The sequence below is a fragment of the Bombus pascuorum genome, chromosome 1, assembly GCF_905332965.1.
Source record: "Bombus pascuorum chromosome 1, iyBomPasc1.1, whole genome shotgun sequence".
In the NCBI taxonomy this organism is placed as follows: Eukaryota; Metazoa; Arthropoda; class Insecta; order Hymenoptera; family Apidae; genus Bombus; species Bombus pascuorum.
The window spans coordinates 16,654,853-16,675,746 of record NC_083488.1 but is presented as its reverse complement, the minus strand read 5'-3'; the positions used below and the strand labels follow the sequence as shown (position 1 = coordinate 16,675,746).

The following is a 20,894-nucleotide window of genomic DNA, read 5'->3' as shown; positions in this document are numbered from 1 at the left end:
ATTTAAAAGTAGGATGAAAGTAAAAGCTCTAAAGTTAGGATTGTATACAAGTAAACAGAAAATATTTTTGCAGTTCTTATAAGCAAAGATAGAAACTTTTTCGAAATTTCTTTGCCAAAAGTTTGACAAGTTTTAAAATCAATGTAATATCCAAGAATGACGTTAAGGTAAAAAAATCAACAAAGGTGTACTTATCATATTTTTTACTCTGCTCTTCATATTATGTTTATGTAATGTAATTTATTCCCTTAATTTTAAATACGTTTTGAAACATTATCTCTATAATTGGTGTTTCTAAAGTACAAATCTATAATATATATATAGTATAGATTGACATTGTTTAAGATATATATACATATATTTATATATCTTAAAAAATGTCAACGATGATTATAACAGTCCACAGTATTTAATAGAATAGAATGTCTGTTGATGTCGTTAATACAATAGACTGCCTGTTATTTCGTATCGTTCCACGAACGCGAATATCTTCGGGTTTCCCTCTCGTTTCTCGAAACAAGATTACAATAGAAAAGTATCTTCGCCAATAGGTGATGTGAACGAAAATAGGTCAACTCGAGTGAATACAATGCATCTCAGAATTCACAGGAGGAAGTAAGTACATGTAGCTAAAAACAGCTGGCACGTTGCTTGTTAAAAGTATCGTCTGCTTACCTCGTTCTATTATTTCTTAGTGTACTTTCGAAACGAATTTGGCGTGTAATTGCTTAATTAAAGCGTAATTGTTACACTGTGCTACTTCTGTTTTCTACGACTCGTTTTTACACAAAATATCTAAGTGGCCCAAAAACCTGAAGAATAGTGGAAAAAAATTGTGGAAGGGAAATACGATGTGATTGTTACACTTTGTAATATTTATTTTCCGCGATTTATTTCCGTTTTCATCTAATAAAACATTTATAAAACATTTGAACGGTATAGAAATTATAAATAAAACGTTATGAGATGGTGGGAGTAAAGTAAAATGGATTGTAATTACCACCTTTTTTATTTTGTCACTTTTATTTTCATTTTTATTTGGAATAATATTTATAAAATATTGAAGCAGTATAAAATACGAATACTAAGAAGCATTATAAGGAACATGCAAGTAATGGAAAATACAACGTAATTGTTATATTCTCCATTTTTATTTTTTGGTGGATTTATTATTATTTCTTTTTAATATAAAGCTCATGAAATATCCAAATAATGTAATACAAGGGAAAGCATCGTAGAAAAATCGAAATATAAATTATAAACCATCCAATTTGCGTAAGAGTAAGAATAATAATAACAAGATCGCGTTATCTTGATATAATCAACATAGCTTGTTTTATCATATTTAGACCTCTATTTTACATATTTGTAATAAGATGTTAGAGTAAAATGTTGTTGAGTAAATATACTCAAATCGGTTATTTGTATTGTAGCTGTAATATTATATGATAGCAGTAAATTACATCAAGAATCAGCAAGAATCCAAACAGTCCTAGTCTTTGTATCTGAATTACTGAGAGAAACATATTATTAAAGAACCAACATGATGTAATATAAATGCAATTGACTATGCAGACAACCATACATACGATTACTTCGAATAGACATTCAGATGTTCTTTATTATGGTCGAGGAAGACCTTCGAAAGAAGACCTATATTTACCTTTCATTTAACTTGCAAATTTATACAATTTCTACCCTGAATGCTGTTTTACCTTCCACGGCAAACAGAATAATAATTAACCGTTCTATTCTTAACACCAGGCATAACGATAAAACATCGATACTTTCCAATAGAGGTAACACCATTTGCATCATCGCTCTACCATCACGGGAAACCTAAATTCTCATTAAAACTCGAGCGTGTAATGTTACTTAACATAGTTGCAACGCGTCTTGTTTATTTATAGAGTCTTCCTGAAAGGAAATCAAGTGTAATAAGAGGTCTGTTCATCGAGGCATGTTCCGTATCTCTGTACACAAAGTGATCCATACACGTTGCGCTTGGAAAAACGTAATTTCCCTGTGGATCTTCGACCGGCGGCGTACAATTTGCCTCTCGCTGCCAACCGGAATATGATAGCCATTAACGTTTCACGATAGGCAGGTATTAGTCTTGGGGCCAGGAGATTGCAAGCAACCACGTGTTTGTCAATATCGGTGCCTAACAAGGATCTCGAAGGACATCGAGTTTCCTCGAACTTTCTCACCAATCCGGAATACAATTTCCGTCCGACATCTGTTTCGAATTTACACGCAACCATCTGGTGTAGCGTCTCTTAAGACCTGGATGCAGATGACCGATACGACATCGCGATGGTGTCATGTCGATGACACTATGCAGATTTATATTTGTAATAATGAGATCGTACGCTTGTGTATATCACTTGATAAGGATCGAAGATAACAGAGGAAAGTCATAATAAACCATGTCTCTATTTTTTACGTGTGCACTGTACCACTAGAAATATATAATCGTCGAATTACGTAATGTCACCGCTGCGAAATCAATGACCGCTGTGATGATGTTAACGACCTCATTCGAGAAGATGACGTAAAAAAAGAAATACGACATAGAGAGAGAGAGAGAGAGAGGGAGAGAAGGAGAGAGAGAGAGAATCTAAATTATTTTCTATTTTCAGGATCAAAGTTATTACTCGAAGAAAAATATTATTAAAAGCAAAACAATATTTAATTTGTTAATAATCTAGATTCCTTATTAATTTATAAATTCTACATTTGATAAATTCTAGTGCAACAAGAAGAAGGCTATTCCTCTTTTAATAAATTTAATTTAACAGTCTTTTGGGAACGCTAATTACTAAAAATTTCAACGCTTTAATCGATAAAAAAAAATATTTAAAAAATTCTTAGAAACATAATTTTTACCTGTTTAATTCTTAAATATTGTAGTGAAAAAAATACGTTACCTTAAATAGAATTCAATTATTTCCATAAGCCTTCCGTTGCAAACATCTGTCACATCATATCTCTGCATCTGGTCCACATCTAACGTAAATGTGTATAAATATGCACGTCCATGGAAATGGCGCGAAACGCGTGAAATATTTTACTGGCTAGTTTCGAAGGGCAGAGACGCGATTAACGAAGGTTTCACTTTGTGGAAAATTTGAACGGACGGTTGCAGTTCAAGGATAAAGCTGACGTCTACGCGGCTTTGTCCTGAATTTAGCTGGGCCGAGTGTAACAACGGGTGGTCGTTAAAGGTTGAACCTGTATAGGTGGCCAGAGCTCTGTGCCTCCTGTCCCCACCGTCTGTACCATACACGATGACAATAATTGGCTAATTAAGTCACCCTCACGCTCGTCCGTTGCCCTCGCTGGTGTTCCGGTAATTCAGTCCCAGGCATCTCTTCCTGTGACACAACAATGTAGGTCAATTGACGCGTGTGCCATAAACTGTTGCCTAGGCGAATTCATTTTACGCTACTGATTACTGGCTTGGAAGGAGAAAGATACGAAACAAGGCTTTTTCCTGCTGATGACTTCTTGGCCCTCAGTCTTAATCAGCTTGGTATTAGCTACGCTGATAAAGTCATCCTAATTCTCACCTTTATTTATATTTTTTTATACTTTTGTATGAATATATTACAGTGCCCCACGAAAATATTCGAACATCTACCGCAGAATTTATTTTATGAATATATTATGTGTAATATATGACATTTTTGTTTCATTTCATTACCACCGTCATGAGTCACGACTATCGTCATTGCAATAGCAAAATTTGAAACCGATCCGAAAATGTATATAGAAGTTACAAGACATTTAACTGCGAATATATACCCAGTAAAAAGTTAGTATAAGGTATGAATAATAGTCTTAAATATGCAGTTAGTGCTAAAGATAGTTTCACTACAGGTTGCGGTTTCTTAACATAGCGAATAATGTACTATCCAAATACTTTGATGATCTTTACAAAGTGTATACTTCCAATAAATATCTTGTAAATTTTATATACATGCATTTTAAGATCCGTTACAAATTTTACCAATATAATCAGGATAATCGTTACAGCACTAATGAAATTTTTAAAAAATTTGTAAAATATATACTGTACATAAAAAAATTCCAGGAGTGTATGAATATTTTCACGAGTCATTGTATACACACTGTTTTAAATATTCTATTATTATATAGCACATTGGCTGTACTCGCGTATATTAGTAACATTGCCTACCATGTTAAAATTATTCTATATTGATTTGCTAAATTTTAGTCAACTTACATGGATCTCATATAGTTAATATATGATTGATATTCACTATATTTGATATTATCTATTTGCACAAGATAGTAAGATAGACTGACGATTCTTTTTACTCTCGATTACGAAGCGTTTTCTGTTGAGTCGAAACGTTGATTCGACGGAATTATCGGTGATGAGGCTTTGGATTTCATTGTAAGGTGATCCACGAGTCGAAGAGTAAGCAGGTTCTTTTTTTTCACAGTAGAAGAGAGATTGGGAGTTTTGCGCTGAAACGAGTGAAATTATTAGAAAGGAAAGTACGTTGTCATCATATCTTTTTGATAAAATTTGTCGGTATCTTGGAATTACAGATTCAATACGAAGAAATTGTGTCGGAATATTTGACAATTCTACAATTTTTATGAATGTTCAGAGACAAATTGGATAAAATGAAATTATTTTTTAGAAATACCTATTAGATTTATATCTAATATTTAAAATGTTTTATCTCGTTTTAACTTTATTTTATAGATTTTCTGGGTTATGTAATATTGAACTTGATGAATTTTATTTCAAAATGTCTGTATAAACGGATCTCTCTATACCAGCTTTCTACAAAATTTTCCAGAATTTCCTATTCCAATTGCTAACATTTATCAATGTCTCGTTATGGAACCACTTCCGCGTTTAATCCACCACTCCTCTTTTATGTTGATTCTCTACGCGTAATTTATGGGTCGTATTTATGGATAATACATACCTACATACATATTTCAATTTAAACAACTTTAATTGCGATTATATTTTCAGCTTTCTACTTTTCTTCTTCGTTTAAAATTTTTAAAAATCTTCTTTACATTAGGATTGAGATATAATTAATAGTATATCACAAATATAAATATTAATTACAATTGTAATAAAAATTGCTTTATTATATTTATGTTTCGAGTACATGATATATTCTCGAATTTTTACATCCTTCTTAGTGTATTTACTCAATTGAGAAAAACATGATCTTGAATATTTTTTCTTACACATGTTCCTGTTTCGACATTAATCTATCTAGCATTCTTTCGTAAAAATCACTCGGTTTGTCAAAAGTGTACACAGAAGCTCACGGATCGACCCAGTATTCACATAATTACAGTTATCAACAATAATGCACTAACATGCCCCATTTAACTGCATGAAAACACACCTTACATACGTGGAACAATTACATACTTCCTTAATAATGCGCGTAAATAGACGTGTAACAATTCAGTGGAACCATTAATTCGCTACCGCGAGGAAACGATTAAGATTGTACCTCAAAACAAATTACACATTTTTCCATGTTATATTAATAATGTTAAAATAAACATATACTAATGGAAAATATAGAAAATTTAAATTTCCTAATAATATTATTCTCCGCTTTCCTTTTCGGAAGAAACTTTACCCGAGTTATAATTAAACACAAATTGCTTTTACGATCATAAAATGACTTGTACAGCAACAGATATTTGTTGATAATGACCGAATCGAAGAAAAGTCCCAAAGATTAATAACATCGAACTCGTTTAACAAGAAAATGTTAGGATGTTCCATTCTTCCCAACATTATTATCGAGTTAATGCATTAATTTCTACACTTTGAATGACATTCTTGTTGGTACCATTTCTATTTAGGATAGTCGTAAGCCACTTGTAAGACTCGTGGCGTTTTGCGACACATCAATAATGATATCGAGGCCACAGGAATTGCGTGGAGAACGGTTGTGTCATAGGTTCCCGATGTCATAGGTCTGCGCTATGAGTCTTAATATTATCCGAAGGACGGATCAAGCCAGAGCCCTGGTATAGTCAGCAAAATGAATTAGCTGCACTTGACACAGGCGGCTGTTCTAGCAGGAATTCGTAGTCAGCTTCCGTCCGCCAGACAGTCGAGCAGACTATGCAAATAACCCATGAAACCGTGTGCATGATCGCGTATATACGTGAAAGGCAACGTTACCATGCAACGGTCTTGGTGCACTACATTCTCGCGTTCACGCTCGTTCACATACATACAGTGTGTTCCGTTAATTTCAAAAATTCGCGTTTGTTGGATGAATTGGTGAAACTGAATTTCCCGTGAGTGAAATATTTGGACAAGACAATTGACACGTTTAATTTTTGAATTTTTGAAACTTTAGTAAAGTAGAGTAAGCAAGGTTTGTCTAGGTCTCAACATTTTGTAATTCAGTCATGAACTCCACGTAGAATAATAAACTTTGTTGTATATCATGAGATATTACACTAGCTTCTGATGTAATAACGAAAGAAGAGAAAAATATCGTGTACTTTAAGTATCCAGCAAAGAAAAATATGAAGCTGTATCAAATAACTCTAAGGTACGGTAGTATGCATTTACTGAATTATGATAATTATATCTGAGGCATATATTAATATCAGCTGAACAAACTTCTCATCATTTAACAAAGGAGTTATGTTCAACAGTTATATCCTCCAAGAAGAAAAGATGTTACTGTTTCTTGTAAATGGGATAAAAAAATAACTATTACATATTTAATATAATTTTTTTTTATATAAATTAAAATAAAGAATGCATAAGCCTAAATCATCAATCTTGGTATTATTCTTGGATATCAATTATAATATTTAAATTTTAAATTTTACAGACTTGTAAAAATAATATTTTTATTATTTTTTATGAACGCGTAAAATATGTTTGTAGTTTGCCTAAAATTTTCTCTTAAAGTTTCAATATTATTTTGTTTCCGTTTGATACATTTTCAAAGCTACAACTCAAACTATCAAAAGATTTTTTGTTGCCCATCGTTTATCTTTCTCTATGTATGTTCTTAGGCGAATAGATTCATGAATTTTGAATCATAACGATCTTGCGTTATAGATCTCGGTGATCGACTGATCAAGATTCGTTGTTCATTCCATATGAGAACTTATTTTTTGTGAGGCGACATAAAATAACCGTTTTGAAATTCTATCGGGTAAGACAAAAACAGATCTTGACAATTCTCTTACGATTGTCCTTCAGGATGTATAGATGGTGATATATCTAATTTTGCTTAATTTAATGGCGAATGGTTGGATGACAATGCGCAAGATGAACCGCAAGGAAATGATTTGTAAATAGCTTGCGTTTTCAAATATCATTTTGTATCAATAGAATACATTACAGCATTCTTTTTTGTAATCTTAATAAAGAATAAAATAGAACAAAAGGTATTCCCTCGTAATATATTAAAATTCGCTTGTGCTCATAATTGGCGGTAGTTAAGCTCTTCTTATAGTTGTTTCTTATACAAATTTTTGTTGTGTGGTGGTTAAGATATTATGTGCTTTTATTAGGTAGGCTTAATGGACAATATACTGAGTTAAAAATTGCTTCCCTACAAAAGATAGAAAATTTTATTTATTACATTCTTTGCCTATAATCTTCGAATATATAAAAGTTAACTAGAAAGTTTGGACCCAACTAATATCTGTTAATGAGGTAAGGACGAATAGGTACTAGAATTCTATGAATTACATCCTAAATATTTTTCTTGAAAAATTATGAGTGTTTGAAGGTTTTTACCAATTGTTATGGCTGTCATAAATTTCTTCCTGCTGTAAGAATGCAAGTTTTCATTTATAGCGCTTTCGAATATTCCTACTTCAAAATATTAGTTTTAGAAATGCATTTTGAATACATACTCAACCTTGGTTCTCTGTTCCTGTCATATTTCCCCTCATAAATTCTTACACAAAGAGAATTTTGCCATAAATCACTCAATATCACTTTACATCTTTGGACATAAGTTTATACGACCTTTTCTCATCTACTTGATCTCATTAAAAAGTAGGATAAATTTAGCCCTGATATTTTTAGAAACACTCTGTATAAATAGAGTCGAACTGTACTTCTTGGACACCATATACGTTGCGGCATCACGGTCACCGATGCATATCCTACATGTAGACGTGTACTTAGGACATCTCCAGCCTGTATACAGAAGTTGCCCGTATACAAGCTGGGATCCCGTTCGTCGGCTGCATCGGAGAAATATACGGACATATATTCGCTGATATTATCGCCTCCTTAAGCCCATCTCACATCGCGTCCTTTTTCCCAGGAGGCTTCTAAATAATCAGTTCGGCGGAAACTCGTAACGTTCGCGACCAAATGAATCCTGCGCCTCGGTGTCAGAGGATCCGCACGAGCTCGGTGGGAATTTTTCTCTGAATTAATTCTTAGATAATTAATCTCTCGCAGCCGCTACTAACCGATATATTAGACGGCTAGGAAATTCGCCTGGCGAACGAAACTCGAGGGAACACGACTCGTGCTCGTTTGTTCGATCGCAATTTATTTAGGTCGAGCCGAGAACGCTCGTTTTTCTTCGTGATAACGCGAGATCATTTGCATAAATCTGTTAAAACGACCGATCCGTAGATTTTCGTTACAACATATCTTGAATTTATGTAGGTTTCCATTAACTTGCTGTCTTATGGTGTTCTTAGGTGCAAGAATGGAAGTTGAAAATTGGTATCTAGTGCATTAATATCATGTCTAAAATACGAAACATTATTGTTGAGACATTAAAACATTAAAAATTGAAACATTACACGCAATTTATATTTGGTCATATGTACATCGTTTTGTGTAATTTGAAATTCAAGTTAATTCTCTAAAATTAAAGTTTTCTTGTAGAAGCATATCTTCTTTCTTTCAATGAATATGACGAATGAAATAAATATAAATGGAGAGGAAAATCGAAAGGGACGAATACAAAGGATCAATGGATCACGCTCATTTCTTCGACATTTATGTGCGACTTCGTGTCTCGCTATTCGCTCTTTTATTCTTTTTTTCTTTTTTGCATCGTTCCTGTTGCCAACCGTTCTAAAGATGTTTATATTCATAGCGATGCTTTTTAAAGACCTTCCACGATTTTCTGCGAAAGATAATAAATATATCTTCTTATATCAGGAGTAAAAATTCGTTGTCTTGTACGTTTTCTGATACAATAATTGTTGGAAAATATATATGTTGTCTTCCGTTAGTATTATAAACAAGACTTTATCTTGCTTTTTGCACGAACCTGCACGCGTTTGCGTGCACTGCGTACATGTCGCTGGACAAACCACAATCGACCATTTTAATCGAGCAACACGAACAAGTCTGTTCACGAAGGGAGAAGTTCTTCGACGATAAAGCAGCAACTGAAAACAGTATTAATAACTACTATAAATTTTGAAATTAATGTAGAATGATTATTAATGAGAAATATTTGTCTTGCATGAGAGAAATTGAAGATGTTGAAAATAAAAATAACAATTTTGGCTAAGGAATGATAAAATATGAATAATACAAAATATAATACTAGTAGAAACAATTAAAAATAGTATATGCAGGAACATTTAGTCTGAAAAAATAAATATACCAATAAGTTAAAGATCATATTTATCGTGGTATCTATTTATATGCGATTTTGAATCGTCACTGAAAATTGTTATTTTATATGGCACCATTACTCTTCTCCATTAATGAAGCCATCAAAATGTTTCTATAGGTAAATTTATCTTAATTACTTAAACGCGATAATGTTCTTTACTTTCTTATAATTCTCTACAATGCTTTTCGGTTCATCGATGTATATGCTTGACGACAGTTACAAGAAAAATAGATATAGGTTCCGTAATTGTCCCTTTCTTTGCCGACAGATAACGCAGCTTTGTCATCGTTATCCCGTTTTATGGTACTAGAAACGTGCGATTTTGAAAGTTAGAAGGTTCGGCTAAGTCATCGTTTGACCGTTTTTATCTTCTTAACAGATTTGGTATCGGTTCAAATAAGCGGAACGTTCGACGAAACGTTGGGGAAAATTCTTGACAATCTGGTAGGCCGTTTCCTGAATTTCTGTTCAGTTTGTGGATTCAAGCGACGCAGGTTGTAAGTTTTCTGCCCTTGAGGACTCGCCGAGGCAAATAAGTCTGCGTGAAAACGAGACGTTATTGGAGTTGCTCGTGGCCGTGGGCTTACGATGATTCGGTACGTTACACCGCTCCAAATAATTAGAGGATCTCGTGTCTGAAAGATGCACTAATTGTGACATGAGTGAGTTGCCGTGAGGTAGAAGTTGAAGTATAGCGAGAATTCGTGCTTCCATTTCAATTTTTTGATATTGCCTGATATTTTCTGATGTTTTTCCTTTTTCGTCTTCTAGATTTTTCTTAATGATATACAGCGCGTTTTTATTTCTCTTTCCAATGAAATTTAATGTGAGTGTACGGATAAATTTAATGACTTATGATGGTGATTCCTCGCTTTTGCTACATCTGATTTACGACCATCGTTCTATTTAATTTTCACTTGTGATACTTAAATTATATCTTGGCAAAAAAAAAGCGAATATTCAGATACTTTTGAGCGGTAGTGTACGATCGACCAAGAATATGTAAATGTTTCGAATTCATAAAAAAGTGTTTCAACACTTCAACCTGCTTCATAAAGCGGTAGGTATTTCAATATCCTAACTTGTTTAATAAAAAAGTATTCAATATTTTAACTTGCTATGCCATTAACTTTCCGCTAAAATTAACACCATTCACATTCGATAAATTTCAGTTTCTTTTAATATTCGTCAGAATTTCCATTTGAATGCCATTTCTCCTACAAATTAAAGACACTCGTTTATAATAATTTTTGCGTTACGAATATATATGATGTCACCATTTACGCAGGTCGTTGTCCGTGAAATTTCGTTAAACCTCGACGCGTCTTCCGCGAATACTCTTCAAACGGTCGGAGTTATCGTAACGAGCATTAAATCTCGACGCGTGTTAGAGACTCGAGTGCTCGTTAGTTCCTGTTCTCCAGCGTGCGTGGTCGCGCGAGCCGTTTCGCAGTCTTTTTGCTCGGTCGAATCGAACGAGCTCATTTTCCAATGAGAAATTCACCGTTCAGGAACGAAACGGTAGTCCGTGGCACGTTTCACGATAAACTATTACCGTAACGAATGCGTCTTGTACCTACACGCTTCGTCTTTCTTCATGCTGGCCAATATATAGAGTTTTCAATGAATATCGAAGACGTTCTTTCCGGAAGAATTTTATTCGTTCGAGCGAGGGAAGAAAGCGAATCATGGAATTGAAATGGTAAACGATCTAAGCGTCAGAGGTGAAGCTTTCCAATAGAAACAAAGAAACGCGTTAATTTTACTAGTTACGTCGTTTATCACTTGAACGCTGTGGACTTGCAGCGTTTATCACCTTTGCAAATGTAAAAGGAGAATAAATGCTGAGGAATATGTTGAAATTAATAAAATTAAATAATAAAAAGGTAATATAATATAAACATAGTAGTGATAATAGAGATAACAAACTTAGATAGATTTATTTATTGTTCTATTATACTTTTAATTTTGTAAACAATTAAGTTATTAAATAATGTTTGCAATGTTACCAAGCTATTAACGTTGTTACAGAGGGATGAGTTTATTAAGGTTAGAAAGGGGTGATTGTTATTCCTTTTTCTTGTTTCGTCGAGAAAAATAATGTTTCCTTTCTTGAATTAAAATTATGCTTTCATACATTCAGTGACATTTATTCGTAACAAGATTCATTATATCTTTTGAAATTATGCTTGAATTAAAGAAAAGCTAAATATACATATAGTGCGAATATGGTTATGTCTACCAACATTCTTCAAGGGCTTAAAATGCTAAAATATAACAGGATATTAAAAGGAACCTGTGCTTTCAACTTAAATACGTACTTCAGCTTCAAAAGACCTTTCCACTATATAAAATTGTTTAATATGTAGTTTAATAATTAAATTACCCAATTACACGTTCTTGAGAGGAGCATACAAATTTTCTCATTTTATCTGAGAAATAAAAAAAATGGCTTGTATATGTGAATATTGTTTATATATATTTATATATATTTCAAAAAGTAATTTCACTCCTTTGATATCTATGAAGAAGATCGCTGCATTCGATTTATCAAACTGTCATATAAATTAAAATTATTCATAAAAAGCTTTCATACATTCGGTGACATTTATTCACAATAACGTTAATTATATCTTTTGAAATTAAGCTTGAATTAAAGGAAATTTAAATATACATATAACATGTATATGATGTATATCTACCAACATTCTTCAACAGGTTAAAATACTAGAATATAACAGGATGTTAAAAAGTATCTCTACTGTCAATTTGAATATACATTTAAATTTCAAAAGCTCTTTGCTATACAAAGTTGTTTAATGTGTAATTTAATCATTAAATTGTCCAATTACACGTTCTTAAAAGGAGCATACAAATTTCACCTGAGAAATAAAAAATGAATGGTTCGTATATATCTTTTCAAAATGATTATGATTTCATCGAATATCGCCGTGTTCGAATTGTCAAACGATTAGATTCAGTAATCCGTTTGTTATTCTTTTCTATATTTGTTTTGCATTTTCCGCATACCCTTGTTTCATTTCACTTCTGTACTGCTGAGTTCTCGGAAAGGACGCTGCGATTACAAACAGAGTTTTCTCACGTTCATGGATAAAGTGGAATTTATGTTTGGCGACGAAGGTCTCCGCTATCATGTTATGACGACGTCAGAGTCAAAGGAAAAGCTTTCACGATGCAAGAACACGATAGAGGCCTTTGAGGGACAAAATTAGCGATCCTCATATTTACATGCGTACACGTATATCAAACGAGAGTTACATGTGTGTTTAAAATGTCATCGATCAGAGGGACACATATTCTTGAAAGCTACATTTTATGGAGATCCCCAAGTAGAAAAAATAGAAAACTTTAGGGTAGTTTCGTAATTATGAGAGGCAGTGCATTATAATTTTATATTTTAATATACCCTGTACATTTTGTTACCTTTAACATTTTTGTAAATGCATAAACATTCTCAGTCTGTTATTATTCATTCAAATAAATGTAAAAATTTCTTTTTTCCTCGTAGTCATGGGTAATTGGTATTTAGTAGTAATCACAAACTGTTACTGATACTTTTGCTATGAAAGAGCGTACTATCTCATCAATGGTCATTAATATCTCAAACATTTATGAATCTAATGGGAATTGTGTTTGCTCTGTTTTCTTTTGCTTTTCCACTTTAACCGATAGATATAATTTGAAATGGAAACAATAAAAAACATTCTGTCCATTCATTTTTTAGAAGAGTAAAGAGTATATTTGATCGAATGTCTAGGTTTCACAATTTCGAAGACATTTAACTCGAAAAACTGGTTTTAAGCCGACACACGTAACTTTCAATTTGTGTCTGTGTCTAAAAATACACTGCTTAGCATCGCAATTATCGAAGACCTTGTGAGTTATATTAACATACCTTTTTCATTTCGAAATGCTGGTAACAAATTTTGTTACTGATCCCTTAGCCGTACTGGTAGGGAAGTAATTAATTATATTAAAAAAAAAGAGAATGTAAAGCAGGCTTCAGAGAAGGAAAATTATGGCTTATTAAAGTATGTACTTTGAATATATGTATTTGAATATGAAAGGGTTTATAATCTCCTTAAATAATTTTCAATCTAAATATTAGTTGTTTGGCAGTTAAAAGATTCGAATTGCAACAACAGACACAAACTTTGTAAGATATAATTAAACTACCAAATATTCATTTAAATTATCTTTGCTTCACAATGCAATCTTTTCAAGACAAACATTTCTTTCAATAATATGCTACTACATATAATAGTACAGACTCCACTCAGATGTGGAAAAATAAGGAATATACCAAATCACCACTTTGCACAATTACTATAATACACTTTTCAATTCTCTATCTCCTTGAACATTTTACGTTAAATATTCTAGAAAGCAAGTACCGTTCTTTGTACATTTTATGTACCTTTTCTAATCATGTGCATAAAAACTACAGTCTAGTTATATCTGGAAGTAATTACTTTCATTTCAAATAAAAATATCCCGAATACAACGAAGTCTTGAAATTCCTGACTACAGCAGAAAGGTTTTGGCGTAAAAGTGTTATCAGATGGAAACTTTATCGAAGACAATTCCACTGTCACTCCACGTACTTTCTCTATCAGATAATGTCTACCTGGACATTTCGCCTAGAACAGCTGACAGATAACGCGTTGCTAATGTTTGAGAAATCGGTTTTCGAGCGAGCACACGCTGTTACGAACAGATGTTGTTGGTACTGGTGGTTCGACGTGCCAGAGGCGATCTCATTTATATTCCTCCGGGCATTTCTCAGCGTACGATAATATTCGCCAGTTAAACAACGTGGTACCCCCTTCTTCTCTCGTCGATACGCAATTTTGTAGAACGACCGGGTCGCGAGGGTGATTCATCGGTCGCTGTTTATCTTCCAGCCTTTATCCTAGACTGCATGTCTCTTTCCCGTGGCCTTTGCCAGTGTGCAAAGCCGTAAAGACAGACTTACTTACTTACTTGGCAGGCGTAAACTCGGTTCGATCTGTGGCTCTGGTGCCATTCCACGAAACAACAGAGTTTCCAACGAATTGATAACTTGTTCCTCCTAGCCAGATAGGCGGCCAAGCTGACGCTATCGGTTTACGATGACTTGCTTGACTTTGATTTTACTAACGAGCGAGGGGCTTACTGGTAAAGTGCACTTTTTTTAAAAAAAAGAGATAAGCATACAGGAAACGATGTACAGGGTATTTCAGTATTTGTTTGTCAGCTAGATTCTGTCGAATTATCTGGCTATAAATTAGAAGAAAATGTTATATAGACATACACAGAAACATTCCAAAATTTCTTTATTAAACCGAGAATATTTATGCAAATATTCATATTTTTATGAGAATAATTAAACAAAGATGGAATTTAGGAAACAAATGGAATTAGATTATCATTGCCATTGTTATGAAACGCTATCATGATTATGTTCGATGTAAATAATAATTTTCAGAAATTACAGGGTTAACGAAACAGTTAATTATCCATTATAATAACAAACTTGTATATTTAGTGTGACCGTTATCAAACGTTTATGAATAAATATAGTAATGGATTTTAATTATTAATGGTGGTAAATTGAATCGTTAATAGCTAAGCTTTGCTATGAACTATTCAGTTTATCTATGGTGGCTGAATGTTTGATAGCATGTAGAGTTTGTCACTAATTACTTCTAATTTTCTAATTCTTTGCTATTGGAATCTTCTTTAAATCGCAATTTATTTACTTCGTTTTAAGAACTAGGACAGAATAGATATTGTACTTCCAAGAAGAGAAAGCAAGCAATGTTCATTTTTTGTGCTTTTCCATTTCGTAAGACATTTTGTTTGTGAGAACAGGGACTGCAGAAGTATCAAATCATAGTGATAATAATATCTGAAATATTTCCATAAGATAGCGCTAAAGATTTGGTGTACTGGTGAAAAGCAGGGAATATCACACAAAACACAGATATAATTAAATGTAAAATAATTGATATTTTATTAATCATTCTGTTTTATGACGCTTAATCAAGGTACATATAGACTTTATATTATTAACAATACAGTTGAATTCATCGAATGTTGTTTTCTTTTGAGACAGACCAAAGTATCAAAATTTAATTTTTTCCAATAAATCTATTTTGTGAAATTCCTTACTTTATCCCTTCACTTTTCAATTATCGTTTTACTAGTTTACTTTAAACTAATTGCTATTTTTTTACGTCTTTTATTCTAAATTGCACATCCGTTGCTTTTATATCGATTGTCATTATCGTCGTCGAAATAACACGCTTTCCTATGGAATGATAATATTTCTCGTTGGATGATAAACGAGCTCGCGCTGGCCATCGTTCGAGTCATTCGACTTTGATTCCGTGCTCGCGAGTCCCTTATGACTTTATTCGTCCGTGTCATTTACGAGATTGCACGCCGCTACCGAGAAATCGTCGCTTCAGGAGTCTTTCCGTATAAAACCGATGGCAAGGCGACGAGAGGGAATTTTCAGTGCGATCGGTAATGATCATTGCGATGGAATTTTTGCGCGTAGCCGAGGATCTCAAAGAAAATAAATGACTCGTGAGTCAGACAGTTGTAACGGTGTGTGTCGCAAACTGGCATGGAAAAATTGGCGGCGATAAAACAAATTGTCAGTTTCTTTCGCCTGTCTGATGCTGTTGCGTTTTCGAGATGTGACGAATTGAGATTTTGGAGTGCCATTTATGGTCCGCGGTATATACTCACCTGGCAATAACGAATATTCTAATATTTTCTGCTTTTCATGAGTTCAAATAACGGTGAGACTCCATTTTTCGAATGAATTAGCCTCTCATTAAGTGGACTCCTGTTGATTGAATCTACTTATTGGAACAAAAAGTTGTAATTAACGAATAAAATCAGTAACTATAAGTAGTAAGTAACATCAGTGAATTATCGATAATCGATTAGTGTCGAACTATAGTATTTTTAAATAGTAATTGCGAAACTCCTTAATTTTATGGGATAAATTGAAAAAATTAGATTGCTTGCTATGAGTCACTCAGAAAACATCAGAAATATATTGAAGTATTTACTATCGATAGTATTTGTTTTATTCTACATAAGATGTCAACATTTTATTGCGAGCTGTAAAATTTAATTTTCTTGTTTCTAAAGGAATAAGCCTTAGATTACGTATTGATAAAAAACTACTCGATCTCTGTTTTTCTAAAAAAAACTTCCTAATTTAACGTACATTGTAGGTATTTTAGAATCTTTATCATTTATTTGTTAGTAGCTTAGATTGTTTGATTGATAAACCAATCGCCTGGCAACTTAATGTTTCGTTGTCACATCTCATTTCAACGATCTGATCAACAGATTTTCCTGCTTTCGACATCCCATAAACCATGTATTTACCTTTCGATATCTTTATCTGAATGTCCTTAAGGTAAGGTCATAACGTATATACGTTAGTTGCCACAAAAATATAATCAGATCAAAGAAAAAAAAAAAGAAACTTGGATATCTAATTATCCGTTCTGTATTTACAGAAAAGAACGTCATTGAAATAACGGGAATCCTCTATTAATTCGTTTTATTTTGAAACGCGATGGAAAGTGTCAGTTAAAATAACCAAATCTCACGATTTCACGAACGACAAAATAACAGTCGTATTTCTCTTTTCATGTTTATGAAAAGAATTATCTTACTCATACAATTTAAAATTTTATTTCACCGATTCTTTTTATTTTAATCCGTCAAATCGCTACGATTTATCACATCCACTTCAATTATCTTGCACAACGTATCGTCAAACGATTTATCAAAACGTCGTTAGAACAGTCTTATTTACATCCATGGTGAAAAGTACAAACTAAGAGCTTTTGGAAAATAGTGAACCAGTCTACCATTTTATTTCCTATGGATATCTAATTTTACTTTTGCTTTACTTTTGGAACGGCCGTCCGATCGCTTTCACCACGTGTGTCATATTTTCCTAGAACAGAACGGTTACACAGCTGAGTAATCTGTTAAGGAGATGCTTCGACATGCTTTCACTTGGTATTGAATTTGATTTACAACCGCTGTTTGAATTGTGCTACGATCGCGACACGGTTCACACGATTTCGTCTCGAACATTACCCGGTCGCCACCATGTACCATGGTATTACATTGGTTTATAAATTGTTAATATCACAAATTCATATGTTGCAAGCAAAGCTAATCAACTTCGCCTTTTGTAAACTCCCCAATTTTGTTATCTCAGCATATGATTAATGGACTACAGATGTTTCTGCGTTTGTGGAAAATTTGAAGATACCAAAATATCGTATGTAATATGCAAAGATACATGAAATATTACTCAGAGTTATCTACTCGTTTTAAAATGAAAATTGTATCGATACCTATATTTCTTCTTTTGTGATCTTATAAGTTCATTGATTGTAGATCACCAAAGGTCTGATATTCTTGTTGTTTCATGATAATTTCATCCAGTTCATATTATAAGAAAAATGCATGTTTACAGAAATAGAATGTAATTACTTTAAGAAGATCAAAGTTAATGAAGAAAATAAATAGACCAAAGTTTTGTGAACAAAATAATAGAAACAATCGTTAAGTATTTTATGACTTTGAAATCTCGTCGGAAAACGATATTTATTATACAAAAATAAATTGCTTCTTGTTGAATAGGGATTCATATAACAATTTTTCAATATAAACCTACCAACATATGAATACACCGATACTTTCACACTATTATTGACAGTAATTGCGTAATAATCTGGTTGTATCGTAATAAAATCGCTCTTTTTCGTACAATCGGTAACGAAGATTAAATAAAACGAGACGTTTAAGGCTACAAAATTAAAACGGCGTGAATCCACTCGAGCTTGTGCCAATTTTTGATAATTAATCTGATAATTTTTTCAGCGAGCAAACGGTCACTCGAAAATGGGGTTGAAACGACGACGCAACAAAGCAGAGCACCGATGAGTGATTAATTCGATCGCGAGTGAGGGTGTAGAAGAAAATGATGACTGCCATGGCCAGATTACCTTGCAAGCAGACTTCGCCTTCGCAACAGCCGCGAGTCAATAATTTCGGGAACAGTCGAAACTCCTACTGGAACATGCAGACCAGGCATCCAGCACCTCCATACGTCAGGAATCATCAACGACACACTGATCATACCGGTAAGTCGATACGTTATTTATTATTAACGTACCTTTCGCTACACGTGTTGCGCTCCCAGGGTGAAGGTCGAGGCGGTCGCTTTTCACGATCAACCCTTTTTTTCCCTCCCTTCTTTCCTTTTTTTCAACGTATAATTTAACGCAGGGGAAACTCGATGTATAAAAAGACGCTTTGAAGGAGCAGAGTATTTATATCAGATATAATTCCTTCCTGTTGAATATATGCGTCGACGGCACCGTTTCCTTCGAGTTATATTGAGACGCCTAACCTTAGTGAAGATATATCGTATTGTGTGTAATATTGAAAGGAACAATATATTTTCTTTTGTATATTCTCGATCAGTAGACCGTGGATTTTTATGTATTTATTGGAAATATAAAAGTGAAAACATGTAAAATATATAAAATGTTGCGTCTGTTATAATATTCAATAGATTGGACAAACTTCAATTCACAAGTTCAATTTTACGCTGAAGTTTGAATATTAAAAATCTTGCTATTTGTCGAAACGAGAACAAGGATAGCGAATGCGAAATTAGATATAAAGTTAACAAATTAATTCACAAGTTCTATTGCCGAGAAGAAATAACAGAATCTCCCCTTTTTCTATATTTAAAACAGGGACTCCATCAATTTGATTTCCAGTTTTCGGCGCGAGCCCTTGGTTTTCTGGCTCTTTGAAGTTAGAGAAGCTAAATTAAATTTGTGTTTGGACGTTATCATTAAGTTAAATCTGCTTTTCGGATCATAATTTTCATTTGTATTGAAGTTGAGGATAATGGAAATTTTCGGTTCGAAGGACCAGGAAGGATGCTGGAAAGAAGCGTTTTAATTAAAAGTTACTTAACTGGGAATCGATCGTAACACGGGCACGAACTTTTGCGATTCATAACTCTTCGTTATTTACGCTGCGTGCTGTGCAACCTTCCTACGGGCAACGTTACATCCTTGAACGAACTTCCTATCGAGCGGACCGTTTTATCTTCACCCTTCACCGTTATCGTCATTAATTATCCTTTTTACGGCACGCTCGAACAGCCCGTTCTTTCGTAACGATCTTTGACAAGTTACCAGGTACTCACAGAAACGTCACAATATCACCTAATATTTGGAACGACGATTTATCAAGCCTCTAGATCGCTTTCTAACGAGTTACGTTTGCCATTTAATTACGCGACTGTTTTATCAAAATACGTATTTCTTGAATTAACCAATAGTCTTTAACAACATCGTTAAATTTCTATAGTATTATTGCAATTTTCATACTATTTTACATTCTATTAGCGTAATTATATTGCTATTACGCTTTTTTTTAACGACATCGTACATATTTACTATGTAATTCGTGATTATTTTATCGAGATACTTTGAACAATTTTTAAATGACGTGAAGTCATTGTTGTCAAGCTCCTATTTTATTATCGTAATTCCTACGCTAATTTCTGCAATCTTTTATTTTAATTTCATCTTATTGCGCTTTGTCATTTCTTCTGACGACATTATGTTTATCATCCAGCGATTTGACTATTTTACTCCGACACATTTTTCAAATCACCAATGATCTTTCTCATTTTTATGTTTTTATTTCATTGTCACAATTTTTATTTTTATTTTGCAATTTTTTATATTGCCGTAATTTATACACAGACGTAATTTATATACACACATGAAGTGAAATTGTAACAATAACATAGTAATGCATAAGCCTGCCGGTATTCTCAATAAGCCCAACTATTCGATTTCGTAATGTTCCTAATCAAATTTTGTCGCGCTCTACCAATCTCATATTCCACGCCTGTGTAAAAATTAAAAATAAATAGTTGTACCGTAATAATTTCATGTTGGTCTTTGCAATTTTGTTACTTTACTCGTTTAATTTCGCGTTCTGTTTCTTTACAATTTGTTATTTCAGTTTCTAGTTGCTTTTTCATTTCATTACAGTGATTCTGTACACCCTTTCATTACATGGTATTCTGTTATGATAAAACTTCAGTTAACATTTTTACCGTGCGCCGAGCAAATTGCGACGAGTGTAATAATTTGTATA

The 20,894-nt window shown here is 33.3% G+C and overlaps 1 protein-coding gene across 5 annotated transcripts in view; it reads left to right on the top strand.

Moving 5' to 3' along the window:
* The window catches only part of LOC132906504 (uncharacterized), a 52,053-nt gene that overhangs the window by 12,470 nt on the left and 18,689 nt on the right, over window positions 1–20,894 (top strand). For all 5 annotated transcript variants that reach the window (XM_060958790.1, XM_060958782.1, XM_060958773.1 and 2 more), the window contains one exon: window positions 18,585–18,847. In XM_060958790.1, the coding sequence (XP_060814773.1) occupies window positions 18,685–18,847 (163 nt within the window). In that variant the 5' untranslated portion in view covers window positions 18,585–18,684. The remainder of the gene's footprint in view (window positions 1–18,584; window positions 18,848–20,894) is intronic.